This window comes from Rhineura floridana, chromosome 2 (genome assembly GCF_030035675.1).
Source record: "Rhineura floridana isolate rRhiFlo1 chromosome 2, rRhiFlo1.hap2, whole genome shotgun sequence".
In the NCBI taxonomy this organism is placed as follows: Eukaryota; Metazoa; Chordata; class Lepidosauria; order Squamata; family Rhineuridae; genus Rhineura; species Rhineura floridana.
The window spans coordinates 203,763,740-203,791,645 of NC_084481.1; the positions used below are offsets into that span (position 1 = coordinate 203,763,740).

General features: G+C 44.6%; 1 protein-coding gene across 2 annotated transcripts in view; it reads left to right on the top strand.

Moving 5' to 3' along the window:
* TTC8 (tetratricopeptide repeat domain 8) overlaps positions 1–27,906 on the top strand; it is a 64,082-nt gene that overhangs the window by 30,406 nt on the left and 5,770 nt on the right. For both annotated transcript variants that reach the window (XM_061611921.1, XM_061611922.1), the window contains 4 exons: positions 2,242–2,352; positions 4,273–4,412; positions 6,241–6,415; positions 14,938–15,060. In XM_061611921.1, the coding sequence (XP_061467905.1) occupies positions 2,242–2,352; positions 4,273–4,412; positions 6,241–6,415; positions 14,938–15,060 (549 nt within the window). The remainder of the gene's footprint in view (positions 1–2,241; positions 2,353–4,272; positions 4,413–6,240; positions 6,416–14,937; positions 15,061–27,906) is intronic.

Consider the following 27,906-nt stretch of genomic DNA (forward strand, 5'->3'; position numbering starts at 1 on the left):
TGCTGAGCCAGCCTTAATCCTCATGCACACCTAGCAAAAAAAAAAAAAAATCACAGTGCCTGATTTAGGGGTGCATTTGGACCACAATGAGATTTCTAATAGAAGGATGGAGTCACTTGGTACCCCAGATACCTTTTTTGGGGGGAGGGGGGTCACCGCAAGTATGCTTGACACTACCAAAGCACATGGAACCAAAAAACACTTATGCAGAGGAGGTAGATCTCTTCTGAGCAGTATACATTGGCCCCTTCTCCATGCATATTGAGTAAACGAGTATTTTTGAACCCCAGTGGTTTGTTTCTAGAAGGAAAACGGTCAGTGGTAACTGGCTGAAATTGGGGATGTTGTATGTGTGGCAATTTGTGGCAACGTCCTAGAAGGACAACCCTTTAGGTCTACTCATGTGTAAATTGCGCAATAAAAGGCAGAAGTTCTAGGGTGTTTTAAACCCCAGGTGGTTTTTTGTTTCCAGAAGGAAAATGGTAAATTGTAACTGGCTGAAATTTGGGGACTTTGTGCAGATTAAATTTTGTGACAGTATTCTAGAAGGAAATACCTGTAGATCTACTTATGTGCAAATTACACAATGAAAAGTGCACCTGGGGTTGAACAATACCCCACAAGTCTGCATGAAGGTTAAAAGAAACCTAAGATCAGGTAGAGAGAATAGTTATACTATGCAATTTTCCTGTATTTGTAAATCTGTTGCTGAAGCTGTTTATCAAGGGAGACAGTTATGGAAAGCAGTTGAAAGAGAAATAGGTTGAGATGTTAAAGAAGTGAGAAGAAACATGACAGGCCAAAGCAGGCATTTCTTTAAGGTTTTAATGCAGACATTGCTGTGACAAATCCTTTGGGAGCTGCTGTATAGATTATAAGCATACATTTATAGTGAATGCTGTGAAGGCTGCTTTAGACGCAGTGTAAGACTGACTTCTAGAAATGAGTGTTCCTAGGCGTAGACTAATGTAGTCAAACTGCTTAAAATTGCCTCCTCTGTTAGTACTATCATCTTGAGGTGGTCACAGCCTAACATGCCTTTTAAAATACCTAATCAGTCTTGTTTATTCCTTCTATCCAGGAAGCAATTACTTCTGTCAATATAGGAGGTAGTTGGCCATTTTTTCTTTTCTTTTTCTTCATTTTATTTATAGTCAGTATAATATATGAAGAGAAACAGAGAGGAAAATGCAAATTAATGCACTAGTCCTCGTGTTCTTATTTCTTCTTTATGAAGACCCTTTTTCAAGCTGTTCTCCATTCTGTTAGTCTCATAATTCTTGCTGAAGGTTTCTTTTCAAGGGAGACAGTTGTGTTTCAATGCAAAATACTGCAAATATATAAGCAGGATTTGCTATTGCACTCATTGTCATTTATTTCCGTACTCTAAAAGTTGGGTACTATTTGTACTACTTCATGCTACATTTTATTGCCTATTATGTTTAATGAGAACCCCAGTGACAGCTGGTGTTCTGTTCTTCTGTATGCCATGTCAGCATTACATTATTTATCATGTTATTTCACTGGTATCCGTGATCTCAACAAAAAACTATATTAACACCATGCAAAATGTATTGTGTTTTGTGTGCATGTGTGGCTAAGCGGTTGTGCCTGTTCAGCTGGCTAAATCTGCTGGGACCCCAGCTTGGCTGTGCATGGGAGAGCCAACACCATCCCATTCTTGTTTTAGATTGTACAGTCTGAAGCTGTAGCATTTGGTTCAGAATCTGAAGGAAGAACTACATGTTGGAAGAAAAACATGGCAGTTGCCCAATCTCTCAAACCAGCCATGTGTTGATGTCCTTCTTCCCCCACCCATTATATATACTGCAGAGTTTCTCTTGCATCCTTATCTCACAAACTGTTACGTTTTCCTGCTGTCACTCCATAGCATCAGCTGGTGGGGGCAGAGAAACTCTCGACATAAGGATCTTGTACTAAAAATAGGTTGTACTAAACATTATAGAGGGGAACTCAACATTTTTACTGGCCACCCTGAGTTTCTTACATCATGTAGTTCTGCCTTGAGAATGAAGCTATGGCGCTCTGGTATGCACCTGAGTTGTGTCCTGGAAAGTGTGGAGAAGCAGTTTTTCACATTTGCATATTCCGTAATGCAGCCTTGTGCATAGACTTCGATGCAGCACCTACACTACAACTGACACAGCTATTTGTCACATATTATAACCATTGTAACATCTTGGATATTGATGCAGCTGCACCCATCATTTATTTGTTCAGGTGTACTCCCGCTTAGATCAGCCTTTGACAGCTTTAAATGTTTTCAAGCAAGGATTGGATCGGTTTCCTGGAGAAGTCTCCCTCATTTGTGGTATTGCCAGGATCCATGAGGTATGCAAACCAAGTTTCTACCTCAAAGAGAATTAAGTATTTAGTATGCCTATTCTTGTCTTTAAAAAAATAACTGCATTTAGAAATACAAATCAGATGATGTTTTTGGCGCAGGGACCAAGCCCAGCTGGCCTTGTAGTCCTGTTTATTCTGGAATATAGGAACATAAGAAGTTACCTTATACAACATCAAATGATTGGTCCATCTAACTCTGTGGTGGGTTTCACTGGCTGGAAGTGGGTCTCCCCAGTATCAGACTGAAGATGGTGGAGATTAAATCTGGGACTTTTTGTAAACAGAACATGTACTCTACCAATGAGCTACAGTCCTTCTAACTTTTATTAGAATGGCATTTTCTGTTTCAAACAACTTCAAAGGCAAATCTACATTTAGTAAAGGGAGGCATTGCCCAATACCAAACTTGTAGCCCAGTGTCTTCCTCCAGCATTTACTGTTCTCTTCAATGTCTGAGTGGCAAAGATCCTGTCAGCAGGATTAACCAGTGGGATGTTTGTACACTGATACTGAATTAATCATTATTGGGAGTGATTTGGGGATTCATTTATGCCAGTAAGAATTACTGCGTAGTGTAAATAAATGCTTCATTTTCAGTATAGGATATCTTTTTCAATATTTATTTATAAATACATACGAAATACTTGCAGGCTGCTCTTTCCCACATGCTCAAAGGAGCTTACAAAATGTAAAATCTAAAATAATTAAGGTTGCTATTTTTACTAGAGACATTTCTGTATAAACATTTCGCACATTATAAACAGAACACCTCAAAGAAAGGCAAAAAATAGCCGCTAGTTTGAAAACTCTCAATTTTTTGCCAACTTGTAACATAACAGTAACCAGAGAGGGTGTGCCAAAAATTAAATAAAAATTGCAGTCCCTCATAAAAGTAACCCAGAAGCTATAACTTTTTGCCTCAAGGAGGATTGCTCAACAATATAAAATATAGTAGACAGGTGTAATGCCAAGCATATGTTTCTAAGCTGGAAGACATTTAATGCTGTTACAGAGTTTGCAAAGTGTTTTTATAATGAAGATGAAAATGTTTTCTAATTCAAGGAATATTTTCCTTGAATTATATTTTGAAAATATAATTTTGCAGTTGTCTTATGTTCATCCTGGTCTTCACTTTGCTAGGCTCTATAATCTATTTATCCAGAGAACAGTTGTTTAACAGCTTACTACATTTAACAACACTGGCTGAAATGCTGTTTCAGAAAAGAATTTGAAATTTTCTTTATTTAAAATATGTATAGCACAGATTTCTTTAAAAAAAGCTCAAGGTGGCTAAAACAATAAGCTGTACTGAGAACATGTCAATTATTCTCCCATTCCTATTGAAACTTCTCGTAGCAGAGGATTGGGGGAAGCAGCTTGGCCTTTGATCAACCACCCATACTATTATAAGGCACAATCTGATGTGTATATGTCTTCTCAGAAAAAAGTTCCACTAAGTGCAGTGGGACTTCCAGACAACTGGGCTTGTAACCTTAGAGAGGCAAACCATCAGAAAAGAGTGTATTTCTATGCTACAGGAAACTGATGCCACTCTGTAGTACTCTTTACTCTGGCAGTCTATAAGCAGCAAGAGAAACCCAATAACATATGGCTACTTAACTGGGAGTGGGCTTGGAGAAAACACATTGGGGCCATTTAAAATGATCATTCCATAATGATATGCCACTAATACATGCCTAGACAATCTCTGTAATATATTTGGTGATAAATGGGTGAAGAAGAGGCATTTACAAGAAGGTATACAAGCTTGGGGTACTGAATGTTGTCCAGTAAAATTGTGGGATTACATAATCTCTGTTCTGTATTGATTTGAAATATTACTAGTACATTTTTATGTATAAACAAAAATACTACTATATATTATGTTAAATTGTCCAAGTATAGGAAATGAACAACATTTCTACAGCTGCAGAATGCTACAAAGATGTCTTAAAGCAAGACAATACCCATGTGGAAGCCATTGCATGCATTGGAAGTAATCACTTTTATTCTGACCAGCCTGAGATAGCATTGCGGTTTTACAGGTAAGGAGAGAGAGGGTGTGTGTGTGTGCATGTGTGCGCGCGCACCTACACACGCTCACATGTACACCCAGAGTGTATTGAAGGCAGTTATATGTTAGCTGAAAAGGGAAACTATTGCTGATGTATATCTGGAAAAAAATGCTAAGCTTTATTGGCCAACAAGATGAGCTCTTTGCAGAAATCCTAGTGTGATAATCCTCGTGTTATAACCCTGGCAAGGATCTGTGTAGGATCTGTACCCCCGTTTGTATACGTAATGCATCCCTGATAGGCATTTGTACAATTTATTTTCTTTAAAACTCACTAGAAAAACAGTCTTGTTCCTGAGCCCATTACTTCACAACATATCCCTTAAGGCTATGGCAACCAACTATGTTCCTTTTCCTATTAAGTGTTTGTTCTCAATGCTATATTTGTTTTCCTCCTTATCCAGAAGATTTATTTTGCTGCCTAAAATAATGCACTTGAGTTGTTTTCCAGGGCCTTTCCCAGCAGCTTTTGCGAGCCATTTGTAGCAATTTTATCTGACTTCACAGAACAAAAACGGTTCTAGTATTGCTCTCTGATGAAAGCAATTTGGCAGAAGGATGGGATACAAGTTTAACTAACTAACAAATAAATATTTGCTGGAGGTGTGTGCTTGAGTGCAAGGAATCTAGTGGGAAAGCTTTTTTTCCTTTACCTTCCAAATGTTTCAAAGGATCTAGACCAGCCATAGAATCATAGAATAGTTGAGTTGGAAGGGGCCTATAAGGCCATCAAGTCCAACCCCCTGCTCAGTGCAGGAATCCAAATCAAAGCATTCCCGACAGATGGCTGTCCAGCTGCCTCTTGAATGCCTCCAGTGTCGGAGAGCCCACTACCTCTCTAGGTAATTAGTTCCATTGTCATATGGCTCTTAACAGTTAGGAGGTTTTTCTAAGACATTTATAATGGCATAGCTTTATATGCTAGACTAGACTTTCTCAACGTGGGCCCCCAAATGTTGTTGGAGTACAATTTTCATCCCTGACCATGATAGGAGATGTAGTTCAAAAATATCGGGGGATCAGCCTTCGCCAACCTGGTGCTCTCCAGCTGTTTTGGACTACATCTCCCATCAGCCCTTGCCATTTTGTGAGTATTGGAGCTACTGGCAAGCTGAAGGTGAATCTTGACCATTACAAGGATAGACTGTTCCCTATCTAGGAATTTGCCTATTCTGAATGGAGTTGCACTCCCTCTGAAGGAGCAGGGGTATAGTCTGGGGAGTGCTTCTGTGACCATCACTGTCAGTTGAGGCACAAGTGGCCTCCTTGCCACCTGGAAGAAGTCAGTGTTGCAGCTTCTTCTCATATCTGCTTTGCTCCAGGTTCCAAGATAGGTGACTCTCATGTGGGAGGAACCACAGGCTGGGTTTCTCCCATGTGATTTTGGTCTTCTGATGTTAGCAAGTAGTATGGGAAGGAGCCATGCAACTACAAATTGTCAACTTACTGGGTAGTATCCAAAGTAGCACTAAGGAATGTGTCCCGTAAGCACAAGGATTTCTGTTTGCTCAGTGGGACTTCTCCCATCCTCCCCCCACAGGTCGCTTAAATCTATCCTAGGGGTTCACCTAACCTTCCAAAGCAGATTCAGGGGGGTGCAGGGCCTGCACAGGGGGAGGAGAGGTGAAAAGTCCCCACTGCACAAGCTGAAATTCTTAGCTGACCAGACTTATTAATTGGATACTGCCTACTGTTTAGAACTCTTTTTAAAAAACCATGATATGAGCATTGTTCTTACAAGTAGCTTCCATGATAGGTGCTACGGGGGAAAAAAAAGCATTTTTTTTCTCTTGAACTAGACGGCTCCTGCAGATGGGTATTTATAACAGCCAGCTCTTTAACAACCTGGGCCTCTGTTGTTTCTATGCCCAGCAATATGACATGATTCTCAGCTCCTTTGAACGTGCTCTGTCTCTCGCTGAAAGTGAGGAGGAGGCTGCAGATGTATGGTACAACTTGGGACATGTAGCTGTGGTAAGAGAAATATTGGTTAAGAATCTTTTGTTGAAACATTTGTACACAAAAAAATGAAACTTTATCCCAGAAGGCTTTTAGGATAGCAGCATGTACTAGATGACAAACAGTATGTTATACTTGCAAGCAGGGCTGTAGAGTCAGTACGCCAAACCTTCGGCTCCAACTCAGAGTCCTCTATTCTTCTACTGTCCGACTCCGACTCCACCCAAAATTGCTTCCAACTCCACAGCCCTGGAAAGGGCTGTAAATGTCTTTTTAAATTGGGAGCATTTTTATCGCTGCCTGAATATGCGCTGATCTTGGCATCACAGCATTTGTCTTCATCTGGGTCCTGTGTCTACACTGACACACAAAATGTTTTCCATCTTCAGTTATGGTGAAATGCTCAACTGCAGCTGACTTCATGGGAAGCTTCTTTGACATTTCGAATTTATATTTTTTAAAATTTCTGTCAAAATTTATTTTGAAGTCGGAGTCGGTACATTTCTACCGACTCTGACTCCAACCAAAATTGCTTCCGACTCCACGACTCCAACTCCACAGCCCTGCTTGCAAGTAATTAACACTGCCCCATTTCTTATTGGTTTAGAGGTGCAGACCTAACAAAAGGATGCAAGGAGGAGTGAATTGGAATAAATGTAAATCATTTTGAGGAAGGCAGGGAAATATCACAGGGGGGATTCTTGCTGCAAAAATAGATAATGGCACTACTCAAGGCTGCCTAAAAGCTGAGGTCCATACACTTGGAAGTCTCCCAACCCCCCAACCATTCAAAGTATGTTTAGACAGGTTTTAGTTCCTCCGTGATAAAACAGCTTGCACATACCTTTCAGGGACAATCCTGGCATTAAAAACTGCTCTGGGATTAAGGCTTGGCTCTGATTTAATTTAGTGCAGCACAATGCTGTGCCAAAATCACTTCAGAAGACGGGGAGGAAAGGGAGGAGATTGGGTGGGTGGGCACTGGGCAGAGAGAAAATATTATTAACAGTATCACTATTTTTGGGGTTTCCCCCCACCTTTTTATTCTACACCAGAGACATGTAGTCTCCCACCCTAATTTAAACCAAAGCTATCCCTGACCACATCCACAGCAGACATTCATTCCACTTTAAAAAGTTATGGCTTCCCCCTGGGAATTGTTTTTTGTGAAGGGTGCTGAGAGTTGTTAGGAGACACCCCTTTCCCTTCACAGAGCTCCAGTGGCCAGAAGAGGAGCTGACTGTTAAACCACTCAGGCACTGGAGCTCTTTCAGAATAGAAGTTTCCTAATGACTCTCAGCATCCTTCACAAACTACACTTCCCAGGATTCGTTGGGGGGACACCATGACTTTTTAAAGTGAAATAAATGTCTGCCTGATTAGCCAAGCCAAACAGCTATGAGTCTGGCTTTTCCTCAGGTAGCCTGCTGTCATGTGGGATATAGCGCCATCTAGCGTCCGAAGGCAAGAATGGATCGAAGTCAAGACCTGGGGCATCAGGCTGCTCCCACTCCAGTTCATTCTTGCCTTCATCCGAGGCTTTTGGTCTACTAGTGTAGCGTTTGTAGCTAAGGTTTTTGTGTGTTTTGTGAGTGATTGAGTGTGTGGGACTGATTGCGTCTTTGTCTTGTCATTCCCTTCCCTCTTTCACTGTTTTTTATTTTTTGACTGGGACGTTTGTTGGGGGGGTTTCCTTGGTTGTTCTCCCCCCCTTAGTTGGGGATTGCGGTGGCTGCCGTTCCCCCATTGGCCTCAGACGTCTCTCATCCGACGAGCCTTGACTGAGAGTCCACGGCTGCGGCTCCCCTTAACAGCCTCACACCTGTCCTTACCGCTAGCCCCGTTGCTACCCAGATGGTGGCAGCTTCTAGTTTAGCGGCTGAGGGCTGCTGTGGCTGCTCCTCCCACGCTGTCCTGTTTGGCAGCCTTAAGTTTCAGGCGGCGGCGGCAGCTGTGTTTTTTTTCAACGTTGTGGAGCTTGTTACTGCGGCTCCTCCTTACAACTTCTTGTTGCGGCCTCGTGGGCACCGACCGCGGCCGTTTAAAGACCGCTTCTCCCCCCCCTCGACTCGCAGCTGAGGCCATGTCAGAGACTGAGGCTGGTTCCCTCCAGCTCGCGGTTGGTCGTTAGGGGCTCACGGTGGCTGTTCTTCATTGTGACGGCAGCTATTTTTGCTCCCTTGCTGTTTAAGGGTCACAGGTGCTCCTTGCCGGCCGCCATTGCTTCTTGTTGCCTCCAGGCCGTCATTTTGTTTTGAAGTTTTTCCCGCTCTTTTTAGCGGGCGCCATTTTTGTTTGGCCTTTTCCCCGCTTTTTCTGTTCAGACTCTGCTTGTTCCTATCTGCCTCCTTGTGTGTGCATAGTTTCAAAGGTATTCGAGTCTCCAAAAATTTTTTGTTTTTTATTTTAACAAACAGTACAGAGAATTCTTGCAAAGGCTCATCTTCACAGTAGCAGCTCCTTGTGTACCACAGTGCATTTGAGGCTGTACATTCTCCCCCTCCTGTGGGCATGTACTGGCCTCTCTCCTCACACAACTCATATGCACAGCAGCTGCACTGCACCTCTCCTGTTACGCATTTACTACAGTGCATTTGGGACTGTACATTCTCCCCTACCTGTGGGCGTGTACTGAACTTTCTCCCCACATGACTTATCTGCACAACAGCTGCACATTGGGGACTGTACATTCTCCCCCACCTGCGGGCGTGTACAGAAGGCAACTTGGCTGCACAACTGCTGCACTGTGCATTTGGGACTGTACATTCTCCCCCACCTGCAGGCATGTACTGAAGTCCCTCACCACGCCACACACCCCACCTCTGTGCGTGTGTTGGTGATATATATATATATACCTCATCTCTGTGCATGTACAATGGCGGATCAACAACAAGAGGTACATTCATCTGGGACAAAGCAACCCTGCAAGGCCTCACATCGCAAGGCTGCTATGCAAAAACAACCCAGACTTCACTCCAAGGCTGTGGCTAAAACCAAACACCTATCTAGCCACAGCGCCTCCAACCGAGCATGTTATGTTTCTGTTCTGCCTTCTGATGCAGCTGCCCAAGAAAGTTTAACACTACGTTCAAGATCAGAAGCACTCCTCCGGGTGCCTACTCCAAGGGAAGCTCGGAGAATGGCAACAAGGGAGAGGGCCTTCTCCGTGGTGGCCCCCAAATTATGGAATGATGTTCATGACAAGGTGCGCCTGGTGCCAACACTGCTATCTTTTCTGTGCCAGGTCAAGACTTTCCTCTTCTCCCAGGCATTTTAGCATGTGTTCTATATCGTTTTAAATTTTTAAATTGTGTTTTAAATTGTTTTTTAAAGATGTATTTTAAATTGTATTTGTTTTTAGTTATTGTAAACTGCCCAGAGAGCATCGGCTATGGGGGGGTATACAAGTTTAATAAATAAATAAATAAACAGTCTTCTTTCATTCCCCAGCTGGATCGTCTGAGGATGACTTTGAGGGTTTTCCTACCCAGCCTGTGAACTGTCCCTCTTAACCCATTTTATCAACTACGGCTCATACGTCTCACCAGTCTACTGAGCCTCCTGCGGCTGTGCCTCAACAAGGGCAACCACCTGCTTCTTTACTGGGACTGCAGTTGTCTCCTGAATTCTTTTTGCAGTTGAAGGATATGTTGAGCTTCTTATCACAAGAGCAGTCGAGAGCCCAAACGACTCCATTACTTCAGCACAGTGATCAACGACTTTCCTGTGCTCCAGCTCATTGCGGCTGTAGAGATGTGTTCCCTTCTTCCTCACCTAACCCATTCGATGCCGTCAGAGGCAGGATTGGAGATGGGAATCCCAGTTTGGAGGATACAGCATATTCTCTTCAAGCCCAGGGGGATGAGTGGAGCGATGAGGCAGAACTCGAGGAGGACACGTCCTATCGCCTGTTTGATACTGCCGACTATCTTCCCCTCACTCTTAGAGTTCTGGGCACGTTAGGCCTTCAGACCCCACAACCTGAATCTACTGCTTCTCCGGTGAAAGGGGCTAAGGTCCTCAAATCTCCAAGATCAATGGAGCACTACCCTGCTGTGCCAGACCCCATCCACAAACTGGCCACAGAAGAATTGGATCACCCGCTGCAGGCACTCCGCTTTTCTATCATGGCTAAAAGACTCTATGCATTGTCCCCAGACTTCATGAATTGCCTGAGTGTCCCGGGAATAGACGAGCCAGTCTCTAGTTTAGTTTCGAGGTCCCTCCTGCCGAAACAAGGGGAGTCACAGCTAAAGGACCCGTTTGAACGCTGCATGGACTACGCCCTGCGGAAAAATCACGAAGCCTTTACTATTCAGGCTTCCGCTGCAGCTTCTATCTTTTCAAGAGCGTCTATGATGTGGCTGGACGAACTCTTGGATGATCCGGATCCACTAAAGCTCAGAAAGGGCCTGATAAAGTTACATAAGACTGCAGCATTTGTGGCTGATGCCACCTTAGATGCTACTCAGCAGGGAGCGCGGGCCCTAGCAGCACAGGTGGTCGCTTGGCGTATGCTTTGGCTCCGGCACTGGGATGCCGATTCTATGGCTAAGGTCAATTTGTCAAGAGTACCTTTCTCTGGATCATTACTTTTTGGAGAGGAAGCCCTCAAAGCGGTCTTGGTAGACCCCAAAGAGAGCCGAAGACCAGTCTTGGCCACATCCAAGAGGGAGGATTGTAGACTGTTCAGACGTTTCACTCCATACCGCTCCTTTCAGCCCTTTTGAGGAGCACGGCCTGGGGGAACGGGGCCGCGATAATCAATCTTCCGATTTCCATTTCTCCAGAGGAGCCTGGAACAAGCAATGCTTCCAGGGCAGAGTCCAGAACCGGGGAAGCCAAGGAGCCCCCACCTCCTCACATGGCAGGGGAGCTCGTCAGTGCAGACAATACTGACGCTTTCCCGGTTGGGGGCAGATTGCTACGGTTTGCGAGCCACTGGTTGTGTCTGACAGAGGTTGCTTGGGTCAGAGATCTCTTCTTGCACGGTTACGAACTGGAATTTTGGCTGACCCCTCCAGACAGATTCATCCCCTCCCCCCTGCCCAGAGTTCCAGACAGGCGCCAGATCATGCGGGAAGCCATAGCTCATCTTCTCAACGTAGCTGCAATAGAACCAGTACCATTGGTGGAGAGAACGCAGGGAGTTTACTCCTATTTGCAGTTCCCAAGCAAGATCTGTCATGGAGGGCGGTGTTAGACTCAGATTTGTCAACCGTTTCGTGAAATATCGACGGTTCAAAATGGAGTCCCTGGCGTCAATTATAGAAGCTCTACATGAAGGGGACTTTCTGGCTTCCATAGACCTGAAAGAGGCTTATATCCATGTGCTTATCTGCCCTGCTCACAGATGTTTCCTGCAATTTGCCTTTGGCCCCCATCACTTTCAATATCGGGCAGTGCCTTTCGGACTCTCGTTGGCCCCAAGAGTCTTCACCAAGGTGCTGCTCACCCTGGTGGCTTCCCTCCGCCTCCAGGGCGTTCATATCTACTGCTATCTGGACAATCTGTTGATTCGGGCAGATTCCAGGGATCTGGCTCGCTCTCACATTCACTGCGCCCTCACGGTTCTGCGCACCCACGGTTGGCTTGTCAACCTCGACAAAAGTCAACTTCAGCCAACTCAGCAACTGCAACATCTGGGTGCAATTTTAGACACCACACAGGCCATGGTCTTTTTATCACCAGATTAGATTACGACCATCAGAGAGATAGCTTTGCACCTGGCATGTCGATCGAGCGCGGATATAATGCTTCTGGCAAGGGCTCTGGGGATGTTTGTCTTGACCATCCACATCGTACCATGGGCTCAGCACCACACGCGACCCTTACAGTGGGCTTTACTCCCTTTCCAACAGGACATTGCCACATCCATCCACCGCACAATCCACCTGGATCCGTCTCTGTGGGCCTCCTTCCATTGGTGGGCGACAGTGAAAAACCTCAACAAGGGAAGCCCGTTCCGAGAACCAGACAGAACTGTAATAACAACAGATGCCAGTCTGTCCGGATGGGAGGCCCACTGCAATTTCCAATTTCTTCAGGGTGTCTGGTCCAGCACAGAAACTAGTCAGAATATCAACTGGCTGGAACTGAGAGCAGTCCATCTGGCCCTTTATTTATTTATTTATTTATTTATTAGGCTTATATCCCGCCCGACTAGCAATAGCTCTCTGGGCAGTGAACAGCAGAAAAATACAATAATACAATAATCAGCAAGCATTTTGTATGCTAATATCAAAGAACATGATAGAAAGGAAGACTTTAACAGTGTTTGAAAAAATATCACTGATTCTAAATTTATATGTACATATATGCAACAGACATAACAAAAAATTCTAAAATGAGTGGTTTGTGTCCAATGCTAGTCCTACTCAAAGCAGACCCACCTTTGGCATTTTCAACCTATATTCCTTCTGGGCCATGTACTGATTTGGACGGACAATACCTGTGTGAAATCACATCTGAACAGGCAAGGGGGAACCAGATCACAGTTCCTCCAGACGGAAGCATCTCAACTCTTCGACTGAGCCGAAATACATCTAATTTCACTGAGGGCAGAACATCTCAGCGGTGTTTTGAACGTTACGGCCAACTGGCTCGGCAGACAACAGGTGATCCCGGGAGAATGGAAGCTTCTGAAGAGTTTCAGAGTTGGGGGTACTGTCCTCCGCCCGCCATCTCTGTATTTTCCATAAGGACTCAGTGGTACTGCGTCTAGATCCCTCCTTCCGTCCTGAGGTCAATTCGGCGTTTCACTGTAACCAGGACATCGTTCTTCCCTCGTTCTGTCTGAATCCTGTCCATCCACTGGAGAAGGCCTGGCACTCGCTAAATGTCTGGAGGGCCCTCAAAACCTACCTGTCTCGAACCGAGGACATATGGTCAATGGATTCACTGTTTGTATCTTTTCATCCTCGTACTCTGGGGGAAAAGGTGGCCAGTTCTACGCTATCTTGGTTGCGTGCCTGCATTGCATCGGCCTATGAGTCGCTTCAGCTGCCAGTGCCTCGTAAGATAACAGCATATTCAACTAGGTCAGCAGCCACTACGGCTGCTTTCGCAACCAACGCACCTCTTGCAGAGATTTGCAGAGCGGCTGTATGGTCTACTCCAGATTCATTTATAAGGCATTACAAGATAGACCGTTACGCTTCTGCCAATGCCTCCTTTGGGAGGTGTGTTTTACAACAGGTTCTTTATGACAATTAATCAAGGGGCAGTCCCTCCCTATTGGGGGCTGCTTTGGTACATCCCACATGACGGCAGGCTACCTGAGGAAAATGGACCTTTGGTCTCACCTGAAGGGTGATTTTCTCAGGTAGACTGCCGTCATGGCCCTCCCTTTTGGAGGCTTTTTGGGTTTTTGGTACTTTGCAAATTCTCACTCTTCAGAGTTATACTATTTAAACTATTTAGTTAAGTCAAGACCCTTTTGGAGCTGTTAAAGTGCATGTAATCTTTGGGTTATTATTTGGGACAATGTTTCCTTGCTGGTAGGCCCGTTGGCCTTTTTTGTCTTCTCAGATATACCCCACTTCGTTCTCACAACAAATGAACTGGAGTGGGAGGAGCTTGATGCCCCAGGTCTTGACTTCTATCCATTCTTGCCTTCGGACGCTAGATGGTGCTATATCCCACATGGTGGCAGTCTACCTGTGAAAATCACCCTCCAGGTGAGACCAATGGTCCATATTAGAACACTGACAGTTGGTTCTTACTGAGCATTCCTGCAATCATTGACTCCATTGTTAAATTTCTTAAATGAATTAAAAATCAGCCATGCATTTTTAAAAAAACTTTTAAACTGCAGAAGATGAAGGTCAGAGTAAGGGGCATGGTCAGAAACAGGATTACAGGTACTCTGTGAACATGGCTGATTTTTAATTTCAACAAATTGTGAGACCACTGACAGAAAAAAGTCCAACAGGGGTCTGGATTTTATTTCTCTTGTTTTACACATTAAACTCTTGATTCTCTCTGAGTGTTTTGTGTATCGCCATGAAAACTTAGTTGTTAAGCAAGCATTTCTGAATTCAGGACTATAAGTTTTGTAAGATTTTGTTTTGAAATGAGCTTATGGGAAGCAGCAGAATGGCATGGAGGGGTATTTTCAGTTTAACATGGTGAAATGTGAAAAATCCATGGTGGCTATAATATATAGACATTCTTGTGGCTGTATAGTACACAGACTATTGCCCTGCCTCTGGGCAGGATCTCTTATGATGGAGTGGACTGTCTCAATGTGTTTCTGGGCAGGTTTTGTTCCTACCATAATATCATCCTGAAGTGCAGTATATTCCTATTATTACCCATAGGAATGAGTGGCAGCCTGAGAAAATAAGAAAAACTAAAGCAGTACACTTGGGGACACCTTTGCGGTAGGGATTAAGCCTGTTCCCTGTCCTTAGTGACTTCAGCCATTTACATAATCCTGTTATTGCTTCCCTTCGTTGGTCACACTAAAGGGTGACAATGGTGACAATTGGCTCTTACATGAAAATCATAGTATATTTTTGGTTTTTCCTTCTCAGGGAATAGGGGATATAAACTTGGCTTACCAGTGTTTCAAATTGACTTTGGCCAACAACAATGATCATGCAGAAGCTTACAATAACTTGGCTGTGCTGGAGATGCAAAAAGGTCGCATAGAGCAGGTTGGTATCACATTGTAAAGGAAATATGTGGCTTATATATTGTTTTAGGGGAGTTATGCTTGAAGTGAGTGAGGAATCAAGAGGCTTGGGGTGGTGGGGAAGTCTCCAACTCAGCTTTGGGGTTTTACTGCTGTGCACTAGCTGATTTCTTTTTCTGACACACAATCTCCCTTGTGAAAAACATGGCAACAAACAAGCACAGGTTTATTTTAGAATTATGAAGTTAGGAGTTCAACAGATTTGAAGACCAAGATAAAAAGAACATAAAAACCACCCTGAAATTGAATATTCAAACTGGAAAATACTTGTTGGTAAAGAGCAAGAATAGAACCCAAAGGGATTTTGTGGCATTGAATTTTTGAAAAAAAAATGAAGAGGTGGTATTAGAATAATTTGTAAACTGTTCTTTGTTATGTCTTGTAGTTTGGTACAAGAATTTGAAGATTCTTACTAGAATATAACCATTTGGTTCAGAATAGGTATGTTGGCTTCTTTAGTGAAAAATCTAAAAATGTCTAGAGAAGCACATAAGCGAAGACCACCAAGATACTTTTATCTATAAAAATTGCAAGAAGTCCAATTTTCAGATCACATTTTTAAGGAGCCAGCATTGTGCAAGAATTAAATACGTACATACGTTTCTTATGTACCATTAAGACATTTTTAGGCAAAGCCAAAGAAAGGATTGTATCCAACAAAATCGTCCCATTAGCAGAAGGACTTCTGCATATGCAGTGGAACTTCTTCTCTCCCCGCCCCCCTCCAAAACTGTTCTAGAGGATGGGGGGGAGGGGAGAGAGAGAGAGAAGAGGGAAAGTCCTGTTGTGCAGGCAGAAGTCCTTGTGCTAACAAAATGACTTTGTTAGTTACCACCCATAGATCTTAAATCTCTGTAGTTACTGAAATTGAATGCACCTTTCTGAAAATATAATCAATAAATAGTGTTTCTGACTTATCCTTTGGTTGGTTGTGAACAAAGATTCATGAGTTTTTGAAATGAACAGAGAAGGTGTTTTGGTGGATTTAAATTTTCAGTAGACAAGCTATAGTATAACATTCAGGCCTGCGTTAGATATCTGTTTTCCATATGAGGCCGGCCATCACTGCGGGTATTAGCTCCACCTATCGTGCGAAGGCAAGAATGTTTTTTGAAGTCAAGACTAGGGGCGTCAAGCCCCTCCCACTCTCCAGTTCATTCTTGCCTTCGTACGAACAAGATTGATATACGGATAGCGTAGTTTTAGCTAAGTCTCTGTGTGTTTCATTGCTGTATTTGTCTGACAGGGTGTGGAGGTTGGCTGTGTGTGTGTCTCCCACGTTCCTTCCTTCCCTCTGTCTCGTGTTTAACACTTGTCTTTTTCGTATTTCTGGCGAATCCAATTTAATTTTCCCAGGTTTTAGCCCAAAGACCCTGTTAAAGACCGCGGCTGCGGTTCTTTTGTTTTTCTCAGGCGGGAGCTTGCGGCTGCAGCTCCCCGTGCTCTCCCTTGTCCGGGTCAATTTCATTTACCCAGGTTTTCGCCCACGACTCTGCAAAGACCGAGGCTGCAATTCTTTCGTTCTCCCCAGGTGGGAGCTTGCGGCGGCAGCTCCCCGCCTGTCTCAAAGGAGCCAGCCCTTGCGGCACTCTTTGGTTTTAGTGCCTGGCCATCTGGGTTGCCACCTGCCTCGTACGGCCGCGGCTTTTCTCATCGCGGTTCCTTTTTGGCCGGGAGACTGCGGCTGCAGATCTCCTTTCCCCTGAACTGCTCTGACTACTGACTTGCCGCTGCAGCTTAAAGCGCGCCGTGACGGTCTCTCTGTCAGCGGCTTTGGCTTGTTTCCCTACTCTCTCTCAGCTGCTACGGTCCTTCCCCGGCCGTTCTGCCTCCCCTACTGAGTCTCACCTGCCTGGCTTTTACAGCCGTGATTCTCTTCCTCGCAGCTGTAGCACGCTTCGGCGGCCGTTACTGGCAGTCCATTTTTGCTGCCCCTCGGTGCCTGCCGTTGCTCCTTCTCCATAGCCGCCATTTTTTATTGCATTATTTTCCCGCTCTTTTTGCGGGCGCCATTTGTCTGTCTCCCTTTCTCCGTACTTTATATGTAGCCTACCCTATACTGAATAAAGGGGGCTTAGCTGGCAAGGGCTCCCTGTACGTACGTGTAAGATAGGATTCCTTAGCTCTTTGGACTCCTCTATCACACGACTACTACTGCGGCTTCTCACAACTAGCTGACAGCTAGCACCTGTACTTCGGTGGCTGCCTCATTATCGCTGTGACTGTGCTTTAGACTTTTGAACCTTGCTGGCTCTGGCGCTAGGTGCACAACTTGTTGACCTGTACATTCTCATCTGTGGCCGTGTGCTAAGACTGTGATGCTGTCAACAAGCTGTTGAATCGTACATTCTGCCCCCTCTGTGGCCGTGTACCAAGCCTGAAGTCTATACTGTACATTCTGCCCCCTCTGTGGCTGTGTACCAAGCCTGAAATCTAGTCTGCATTATATTGACGCTGATCCCATAGTGCATTCTGCCCCCTCTGTGGCCGTGTACTTAGCCATCTGCCAGTGCATTCTACCCCCTCTGTGGTCGTGTACTGTGCCTGTTTGGGTCTCTACATTCTGCCCCCGCTGTGGCCGTGTACTGCACCCATAGTGAATATAAGATGGCGGAACAGCCAGACATGTCTCAGACAGCCAAGCCACAACCATCCAAGGCAACTAAGACTAAGCATGCCAAAGCACTGGCTAAGACTAAACATCTTTCCAGCCACAGCAAACCCAAGCGTCCACGCTATGTCTCTGGGCCGACCCCCACCACAGCAGCTCAGGAACAGCTAACGGATATATTTCATTCCCCCGCTGCTTCCTCTGACGAGGAAGACTTTGCTGGCTTTCCTACTCAGCTAACACTTAGCCAGCCTCCTTCCATGTTGCCGCCCAGGGCTTATCCTCCGGCTCAACCCACGGAGCCACCTACTCAGGCACAAACATCTGCTTCAACGGGGCTGCAGCTGTCCCATGATTTTCTTTCACAACTTCAGGGCATGCTGTCATATTTCACTCAAATGCAGTCACCACCACAAGTTCCCGCCATACCTCAACGCACTACGGACCAACGTGTGTGTCACGAGGCAAACCCTTCCTGCTCCCCAAATCCCTGTGACGTAGCTAGAGGCAGATGTATCGATGAAGCCTCGTATGGGGAGGAGTCAACCTTTGCTGATCACCCTGAAGGAGACGACTGGAGTGACTATTCGGAACATGAGGAGGATACATCGTATCGCTTGTTTAGTGCCTCCGATTATCAGCCTCTAGCGCGCAGGGTAGTTAACGTCCTTGGTCTCCAAGCTGCGCCTCCAACAACTACTGCTCCAGCTATTAAAGGGGCCAGGGTTCTCAGATCCCCTGCACCAACTGAGCACTACATCCCGGTGCCGGATCCCATTGCCAAACTGGCCACCGAAGAATGGTCTCATCCATTCCAAACGCGCCGCTTCAAGAACCTGGCTGACAAACTTTACTCCCTAGCTCCTGACTTTGCCACCAAGCTAGCCGTCCCCGGCATAGACGAACCAATCGCTAGCCTAGTTTCACGATCTCTTTTCCCCAGGGAAGGAGAATCCCAACTAAAGGATGCTACTGAGCGAAGATTGGATTTTGCTCTCCGCAAAAATCATGAGGCCACTGCTTTCTCCATGTGTGCCTCCGCATCAGCTTCCGTCTTCTCCAGAGCAGCAATGATGTGGCTGGATGATCTTCTAGAGGACCCTAACCCTGATCCTGTCTCTCTCAGAAGGTCACTGATAAAGTTGCGCAAGACAGTGGCGTTTGTAGCTGATGCCACTTTGGATGCCACTCAACTGGGGGCACGAGCCATGACAGCTCAGATAGTTGCTCGACGGACCCTCTGGCTTCGCCACTGGCAAGCTGACTCTACGGCCAGAGTGAATCTTTCTAGGGCTCCTTACTCCGGATCTTTGCTCTTCGGCGAGGAAGCTCTAAAGGCAGTGCTGGTTGATCCCAAAGACGCCCACAAACCGGTTTTGACCACTGTCAAGAACATCGATCATAGACCTTTCAGGCGATTTCCCCCTTTCGCACTGCCCAGCCCTTTCGAGGAACGCGGCCAGGAGGACGAGGCCGCGACTTCAGATCATATGACTCCAATTCCTTCAGGGGATCCTGGAACCGGCGTTTCCAGGGCAGAGGTCAGTACCAAGGGCGCAGGGGTACCTCATCGTCCTCATATAGGAGAGGGTCTCGCCAACGCAAGCGGTACTAATGCACCTCCTGTTGGGGGCAGACTACTTATGTTTAGACACCAGTGGCTGCGTCTGACTACGGTCGCCTGGATCAGGGACCTTTTTTGTTATGGCTGTGCTATAGAGTTTTGGGCGACCCCACCAGACAAATTCCATCCATCTCCTGGTCCCAGAGCACCAGCCAGGCACAGCATCATGCAGACAGCTATACATCACCTCTTGGACATAGCAGCGATAGAGCCAGTCCCCACAACAGAGAGGTCGGAAGGGGCGTACTCCCTCCTATTTGCTGTGCCCAAACGAGATTTGTCATGGAGGGCGGTATTGGACCTCAAGTTCGTCAACCGCTTTGTAACATATCGCAGGTTCAAAATGGAATCCCTCCACTCCATTACAGAAAGTCTGCATGAAGGAGACTTCCAGGCTTCTATCGACCTAAAGGAAGCGTATCTCCATGTCCCTATTTGCATAGCCCACAGAAAGTTTCTTCGGTTTGCCTTTGGCCACCAGCACTTTCAATATAGAGCGATGCCGTTCAGCCTCTCGTCTGCTCCGAGAGTATTTACCAAAGTGCTACTTATTTTAGTGGCTTATCTCTGGACTCAAGGGGTCCATCTCTACCCATATCTGGACGATCTTTTAATACGGGCAAGTTCTGAGGAGCTGGCTCATCGTCATTTAACGCTCACCCTCAATGTCTTGCAGGCCTACGGCTGGCTTGTCAACTTCGACAAAAGCCATCTTCAACCTACCCAATGCCTACTACATCTAGGGGCAACGTTGGACACCCTGCAGGCAATGGTGTTTCTGTCTCCAGATCGCATCACTGCCATTTCAAACATCGCAAGGTCCCTGATGCAACAAACATCCACAGACGTCATGCTTCTAGCCAGGGCACTCGGAATGTTCATCTCTACCATCCATATTGTGCCATGGGCTCGAGCCCACACTCGTCACCTGCAGTGGGCTTTGTTGCCTTTTCAACAGGACATTGCCAGCTCCAATCATCGCAAAGTTCCCTTGAGCCCCGCACTGCGCCTTTCATTCTACTGGTGGACGAGGGTCCAACATCTTTCCAAGGGCACTCCGTTCAGAGAACCCCGCAGGACTGTTGTCACCACAGATGCCAGTCTCATCGGCTGGGGAGCACACTGCAACTCCCAGTACGTTCAGGGGGTTTGGTCCACCGCAGAGCAGACTCAGCATCAGTTGGCTGGAGCTAAAGGCTGTCCACTTAGCTCTACCTCATTTTCAGTCTCTGTTCCCTTTGGACCATGTTCTCATTCGAACAGACAACATGTGTGTAAAATCACATTTGAACAGACGGGGGGCACCAGGTCCCGTCCTCTGCAGGACCTAGCCTGCCTCATCTTTGTCTGGGCAGAACAACATCTACAATCCCTGAAAGCAGAACATCTCAGAGGGATTTGGAATGTGACAGCAGACTGGCTCAGCAGACAACAGGTTTTTCCGGGAGAATGGAAGCTTCATCCAACCGTTTTCCATCATCTTCAGTGTCGGTTCGGCGTCTTCTCAATCGACCTGTTTGCTTCCAGTCGCAATTGCCAACTTCCCAGTACTTTGCCCGATACCTGGACGCAACAGCGGAAACAGTGGATGCGCTGTCAACACCGTGGCCAGACGGCCTTTTGTACGCCTTCCCTCCAATACCATTGTTAGCCAAAACCTTGAGGAAGGCGCGAAGCGAGAGGGCACAGTTGGTTCTGATAGCACCATATTGGCCACGCCGACCGTGGTTCTCGGATCTTCTTGCAATGTCAGTGATGGATCCTTGGACACTTCCAGTCAGGCCAGACCTTCTATCCCAGGGTCCAGTATGGCACCAGGACCCCACTTGGCTCAATCTAACAGCGTGGCTTTTGAACGGGGACATTTGAGGTCGGCTGGCCTGTCTGACGCTGTTATTGATATTATCTTGGCCTCGAGAAGACCATCTACCACTCGGATTTATCAACATACTTGGGTGGCTTTCTCCAAGTGGTGCCAGTCCCACCACCACGATCCATCCCAGGCTACCATGCAACAGGTGCTGCAATATCTCCATAGCGGCTTTATGATGGGACTCAGACCCAACACTTTACGTCGACATGCCTCAACTTTGTTGTCTATCCTCTCAGTGTCCTCCACTGGTGCCCCTATTTCCTCACATCCGTTCATTAAACGCTTCCTCAGAGGCACTGCTTTACGTTCACCAGCCGTAGTTCACCGTTTTCCCTCATGGAGTCTGTCCAAGGTCCTCCAAGCTTTACAACGTCCTCCGTTTGAACCCCTTAGGACTGTGCCTTTATGTCTACTGTCCTTCAAGGTCTTGTTCCTGGTCGCCATCACTTCTGCCAGACGGGTTTCGGAACTGGGCGCATTGTCTTCTGCCCACCATCTCTGTGTCTTTCACAAGGACTCTGTTGTGTTTAAAACTGATCCTTCCTTCCGTCCCAAGGTCAATTCAGTTTTCCATTGCAATCAGGACATTGTACTCCCTTCGTTTTGCCCGAACCCCACTCATCCTCTAGACAAGGCTTGGCATTCGTTGGATGTTCAGAGGGCTCTCAAGACCTACCTGTCTAGGACCCAGGAGATTCGACGAACGGAGTCTCTGTTTGTATCCTTTCATCCAAGGTCTATGGGGCATAAAGTAACCACTTCTACCTTATCCTGTTGGTTAAGGGCATGTATTACCTTAGCATATGAGTCCCTTAAGTTGCCAGTTCCAGCTAGTATAACAGCTCATTCTACTAGGTCAGCTGCCACTTCGGCTGCTTTTGCTACTAATGCTCCTGTTGCTGATATTTGCAGGGCTGCTGTTTGGTCTACCCCACACTCGTTTATAAGGCATTATAAAATAGATCGTTATGCCTCTGCCGATGCCTCTTTTGGCAGACGAGTGTTGCAACAGGTTCTTAATGAGGATTAGCATGTGGGTGGTCCCTCCCTATTATGGGCTGCTTTGGTACATCCCGCAGTGATGGCCGGCCTCATATGGAAAATGGACCATTGGTCTCACCTGAAGGGTGATTTTCATATGAGGGCGACCATCACGACCCTCCCAGTTGGAGGATTAGATATTTTTTAATGTGTTATATATTTCTGTTACCCTATTATATTTAAATTTTCTAGCGAAGTCAAGACTGCTAGTTCTGTTATATCGCTATGTTAGAGTCATGTTATTATGCATGTTCTTTTCCTGCTGGCAGGCCTGTTGGCCCTGTTCTTGTATTTTTAGATTTTTCTCTATAGACTCGCTGCGAATGAACTGGAGAGTGGGAGGGGCTTGACGCCCCTAGTCTTGACTTCAAAAAACATTCTTGCCTTCGCACGATAGGTGGAGCTAATACCCGCAGTGATGGCCGCCCTCATATGAAAATCACCCTTCAGGTGAGACCAATGGTCCATTTCTAAGCAGCAAGTTGCCTTCAGGGCTACTATATAAATATTCTAGCAATTACCATGGCAATGTTCAAATGTACTCCTGCATGCAGTGACAGATGAAGATCAATTTTAGTTATAGAGCCATATTAGATTGGCCTATACTTAGGTTTCATTTGTTGCTTAATGTATGATAGCAGTGAAAGAAGTGGCTTGTTACAAGCAGTTTAAAAAACAGTTGTAACTTCCGTTCAAGTGTCTTCTTTCAGTTTATTTGCAGTTTTTGTTAAGGTGGCTGTGGAGCTTGAGGTTTGCTTCTTGAAGCCTAAAAATAATCATCCTTCCCCATTTAGCCACTCTGTAAACACATCATCTGGTGGTGGTGTGTGTGCAAGTCAGGAGAGGCTAACCTGTAGCCCACGAGCCACATATGGCTCACTATGAGGTTTTGGGTGGCTTGTATGGACCCTCCAACAGTTCTGTGGAGGTGGGGGGGCTGATGAGTCCCCTTCCCCCTTGACACACACTTTTATCTGCAGTTACTTACTTTAATTGGGCTTTCTAAAGTGTCCTCAGAATAACTGTTGCTGCTTTTTAAGTCAACTGGGACTTAAAAATAAAAAACACCCCAAAATGTATTTGACTTTATCATGTTGCTGCTTCTAGGTGTGCTATTTAAAGTGCTGCTCCTTAAAATCCTATTCACTTTACTTCTGTTTACTTCTGGGTGTATTATTTATCCCACTGTGATACCTTCAACAGCTGATGAATAATGATAATTCCTGGGTGTAGCTGACAGCATCAAAGCAGGGCAAACTATGCAGCTAGCAATGTATAGAAGTGAATAGAAACAGTATAAGTTGCCTATGATTGAATTCAATATAGGGTTGTCAAATGTTCTGTTAGTGCAAGGATTTTTCCTTGTGCATGGAATGTTCTCCCCCAATCTGTCCTGGAGGTTCCCCCAACCTTCCAGAGCAGATTTGGGCACCGCGCATGGTGCACACAAGGGGAGGAGAGGGGGGAATCCCTTTGCACTAGTTGAGTCATTCTGCTAATACAAGAATTTAGTTGAATACCACTCCTACTGATTGCACTGGTGAGCACAAGGAAAATGTTTGGGTGGGGTAGGAAGAACCATAAGAAGGAAAATAATTCATTTAAAAATAAAGGAAAAAAAGTAAAAGAAAATACAGATAGAATGAGTTGGGGGTAATTAAAGAAGGGAATGACTTGAAATGGAAAGAAAATAGAAAGTATTACTTTTCTACTTTAGTTACACTCACTTTTCCTCCCCAGCCCTGCCCACTTTACCATGTAGCCCTTGGAGGGTTGGCTTTGGGTCAGGGTGACCAGGCACAAGTTTTCTATGAAAACTTCATTCAGTCTGCATCCTTGGTGTTGAACTAACTTTCCTGTTGCTACAGCAGCTGCTGCTCCCACTACAAAATGAAGTTGATGAAGTTAGAATTCTGGAGTAGCAGATATGTGACAATATTTATCCAAAAATTTGTCATCATAAGTTGCACCCCATGCTTGCCATCTTGACCTGTGGCTTTCAGTTCACCTGATGAACAGGCAAGCATTTCAATGGTTGTTGCTTGCCCATTTTCTATCCAAGCTGGAGTAAATATGCTAGCCTAAAATATTTTTATAAGATTGTTAAAATACTATGTGCAGAACATGGTAAACAACTGGTAAATAATCTCCAAACAATATGTTCCTAGGATCTGCCCTAGTGTTAAAAGAACTGGAAAAAATACACCTTGCTAGAGAAGTTTTTATTTTTAATGGATCTAAAGCAGATTGTGCTGTTGATTTCCCAGAAGCAGAACTACAGTGGTTGCAACTGCTCTACAACTTAGGTTGTCCAATGAATGTTGTGCCAATTGGATTTAAGACTCCATACAGTATATGCACAGCATACCATCCTTCATGTCTTTGTGTGACACACCATTTTTGTGAGTCTCTAGGGAACACTGAGATAAGTATTCTGCTCTCCAGGGACTTGAACACTTGTTAATTCTAATCTCTTGCCATTTTACAAGAATAAAGCTTCAGGGTGAACAGATAGGGAGGGGAACAGCACACTTGCATGTTTCCCAGTGCACGATTTTTGGGATAATGTTAATTTCCGAGTTGGGTTGCATAGCATATGTGTGGGTGTATGTAATGGTGTATAACATTATATAACACTGCATAGCATCAACATCTGCCACCAGTGACAATTGTTAATACAGTTTGTTAATCCCCATTTGAGGAAAGGGCCATGATTTAGTGGAAGAGCACTGCTTTTTATGCAGAAGATCCCACGTTAAATCCCTGGCATCTCCACGCAGAGTTGGAAAGGCTTTTGTCTGAAATCTTGGAGAGCTGGTGCCACTCCACGTAACTATATTGAATAGATGAACTAATAGTTGAAACTGGGGTTCTTAATTTGTCCAGGGTTTTGACCAGAGGTTGAAATTAGTTTGGAAAATATATTTAAAGTACATCAGCAGACCAGTGAATGCATTTCATTTTATGAAAGATGCAAGCAGAATTGTATTGTTTTACTGTTTTATCTATACTATCTTAAAGTGAGTTTTGAATTACTCCAGTTGTATATTTAAATTGTTTTATTATTGCACATAGTTTAATTGTATTTTAATGTAGATTTTTTCTTTGCTTGTAATTATATGTACTTTTATATTTGGAAGCCGCCTTGAGTTCCAGTCCTTGGAAAAAGAGAGGGATAATAATAATAATAATAATAATAATAATAATAATAATAATAATAATAATAATCCACAAGTGTCAAAGGAAAATCAAAGGACATTATGCATGAAGTGTTAGAGAAGGAAAAATATAAGGAACAAAGAATGCAAGGGGAAAACTACAAAACAATGATTACATGAGGAAATAAAGTGTAAAATAAAGTTGTACTGAAACATCAGGTAAAGTGCTATTACATGCAGGGATTAGAAGATGAGCTACGATGGTCCACCAAAACTTCACTGGCTATCTAGTTAAAGCTTACCATGTTCCAGCTGTCCTAACTGTATAGCTTCCCTCTAGGATGCACACCTTAACGTGGTGAGGGGGGTTGAGAGTGTTGAAGCTGAGAACAATGCCGTCAGGAGTCTAGACCAAGAGGCTAGACTTCTAGCTGGGGCACCCAAGGCGGAATGGTCAAAGCTGAGACACCACACTAAGATGCATCCAAACTCAGAGGAAGGCAATGGTAAACCACCTCTGAATATCTCTACCACGAAAACCCTATGAACAGAGTATCCAAAATGCAACACAAGATAGTGCTGGAAGATGAGATCCCCAGGTAAGAAGGCACTCGCCAAGCTATTGGGGAAGAACAAAGGACAAGTACGAGTAGCGCTGTGACTAATGACGCAGCTGGGTCAAAGCCGAAAGGAAGCCCAGAGGCTGATGCGCACAGATGCAAAAGGAGAGTCCGGAGTTATACGATGCACACAATAGGAACATGGAATGTGAGAAGCGTGACCCAGGGAAAGTTAGAAATTGTCAAGCAGGAAATGGGACGTATCGACATTACAATGTTTGGGGTGAGTGGACTAAAATGGACGGGAATGGGACATTTTCAATTGGGCAACTACAAAATATTTTATGCAGGAAATGAGAAAATAAGAAGAAATGGGGTTGCTTTAATAGTGAGAAGTGATGCAGCAAAAGCAATTAAGAGCTACAACGCAAGGTCTGAGCGAGTGATATCAATGAGATTAAACAGGAAACCTATTAACATAACCATCATCCAGGTCTATGCTCCAACGGCAAACATAGAAGAGAAATGGGAGAGATTTTATGCAGAAGTACAGGAAGAAATTGATCACACACCAAAACAAGATGTTCTGATAATCATGGGGGACTGGAATGCAAAAGTAGGGAACAGAGAAGAACTAGGAATCATGGGGAAATGGGGCTTAGGAGATAGAAATGAAGCAGGAGAAAGACTTATTGAATTCTGTGGAGCCGATAATTTGTTTCTTGCGAACACATTTTTTGAACAACTGTACACGTGGACATTACCAAATGGTCAATATAGGAATCAAATTGATTATATAATCGGTAGCAGAAGATGGAGAAGTTCCATACTTTCTGTGAAAACAAAACCAGGAGCAGACTGCGGTACAGATCATGAACTGGTTGTATAGAAAATCAGAGTAAAGCTAAAGAACAACAACAAAGCAATCATAATGCCAAAACACAATCTAACTAACATCCCAGAAGAATATAAAGATCAAACAAGGAACAGGTTTGAGGCTTTAAACTTAGTTGACAGAGAACCAGAACAACTCTGGAGTGAAGTCAGAGACATTATCAGGGAAGAATGCAAAAAGACAATACCTCTAGTTAAAAAGAGAGAAAGACCCCAATGGATGACTGATGAAACTCTTAAAATGGTTAAAGAAAGAAGGAAAGCAAAAGCAAAAGGAGATAGAAACATGGTCAGAACCCTGAATGCAACAATACAGTGACTAGTATATAGGGACAAAGAGAACTATTACAATAGTTTTTGTATAGAAATAGAAGAGGACAACAAAAAGGGAAGAACAAGAGCCCTATTCCAAAAGATTACAGAAATGAAAGGGAAATGTAAACCACAAGTACGGATGTTGAATAATCAGCAGGGGAACACACTGACTGACCAAGATGAAATAAAAAGAAGATGGAAGCAATACACTGAACAACTCTATAAAAGAGATGCTAGGATGACAGATTCATTCACGGAGGAACCGTATGATGAAGAACCAGAAATTTTAGAATGTGAGGTGAAAGCTGCTCTTAAAATACTTGGAAGAAACAAATCACCAGGAACAGATGGCATACTAATTGAGTTGCTAGAAGCTACTGAGACTGAATCTGTCCAAATCTTGACAAAAATTTGTCAACAAATATGGAAAACTAAACAATGGCCCACAGACTGAAAGTGTTCCATATACATCCTAATTCCAAAGAAAGGGGATCCCAGGGAATGCAATAATTACCGAACTATTGCTTTAATATCCCATGCAAGTAAAGTAATGCTCAAGATTCTACAACAAAGGCTCTTACCATATATGGAGCGAGAAATGCCAGACGTCCAAGCTGGATTTAGAAAGGAAAGAGGTACAAGAGATCATATTACAAATATACTTTGGATAATGGAACGGAGCAAGGAATTTCAGAAGGAAGTCACCCTGTGCTTTATAGATTACAGGAAAGC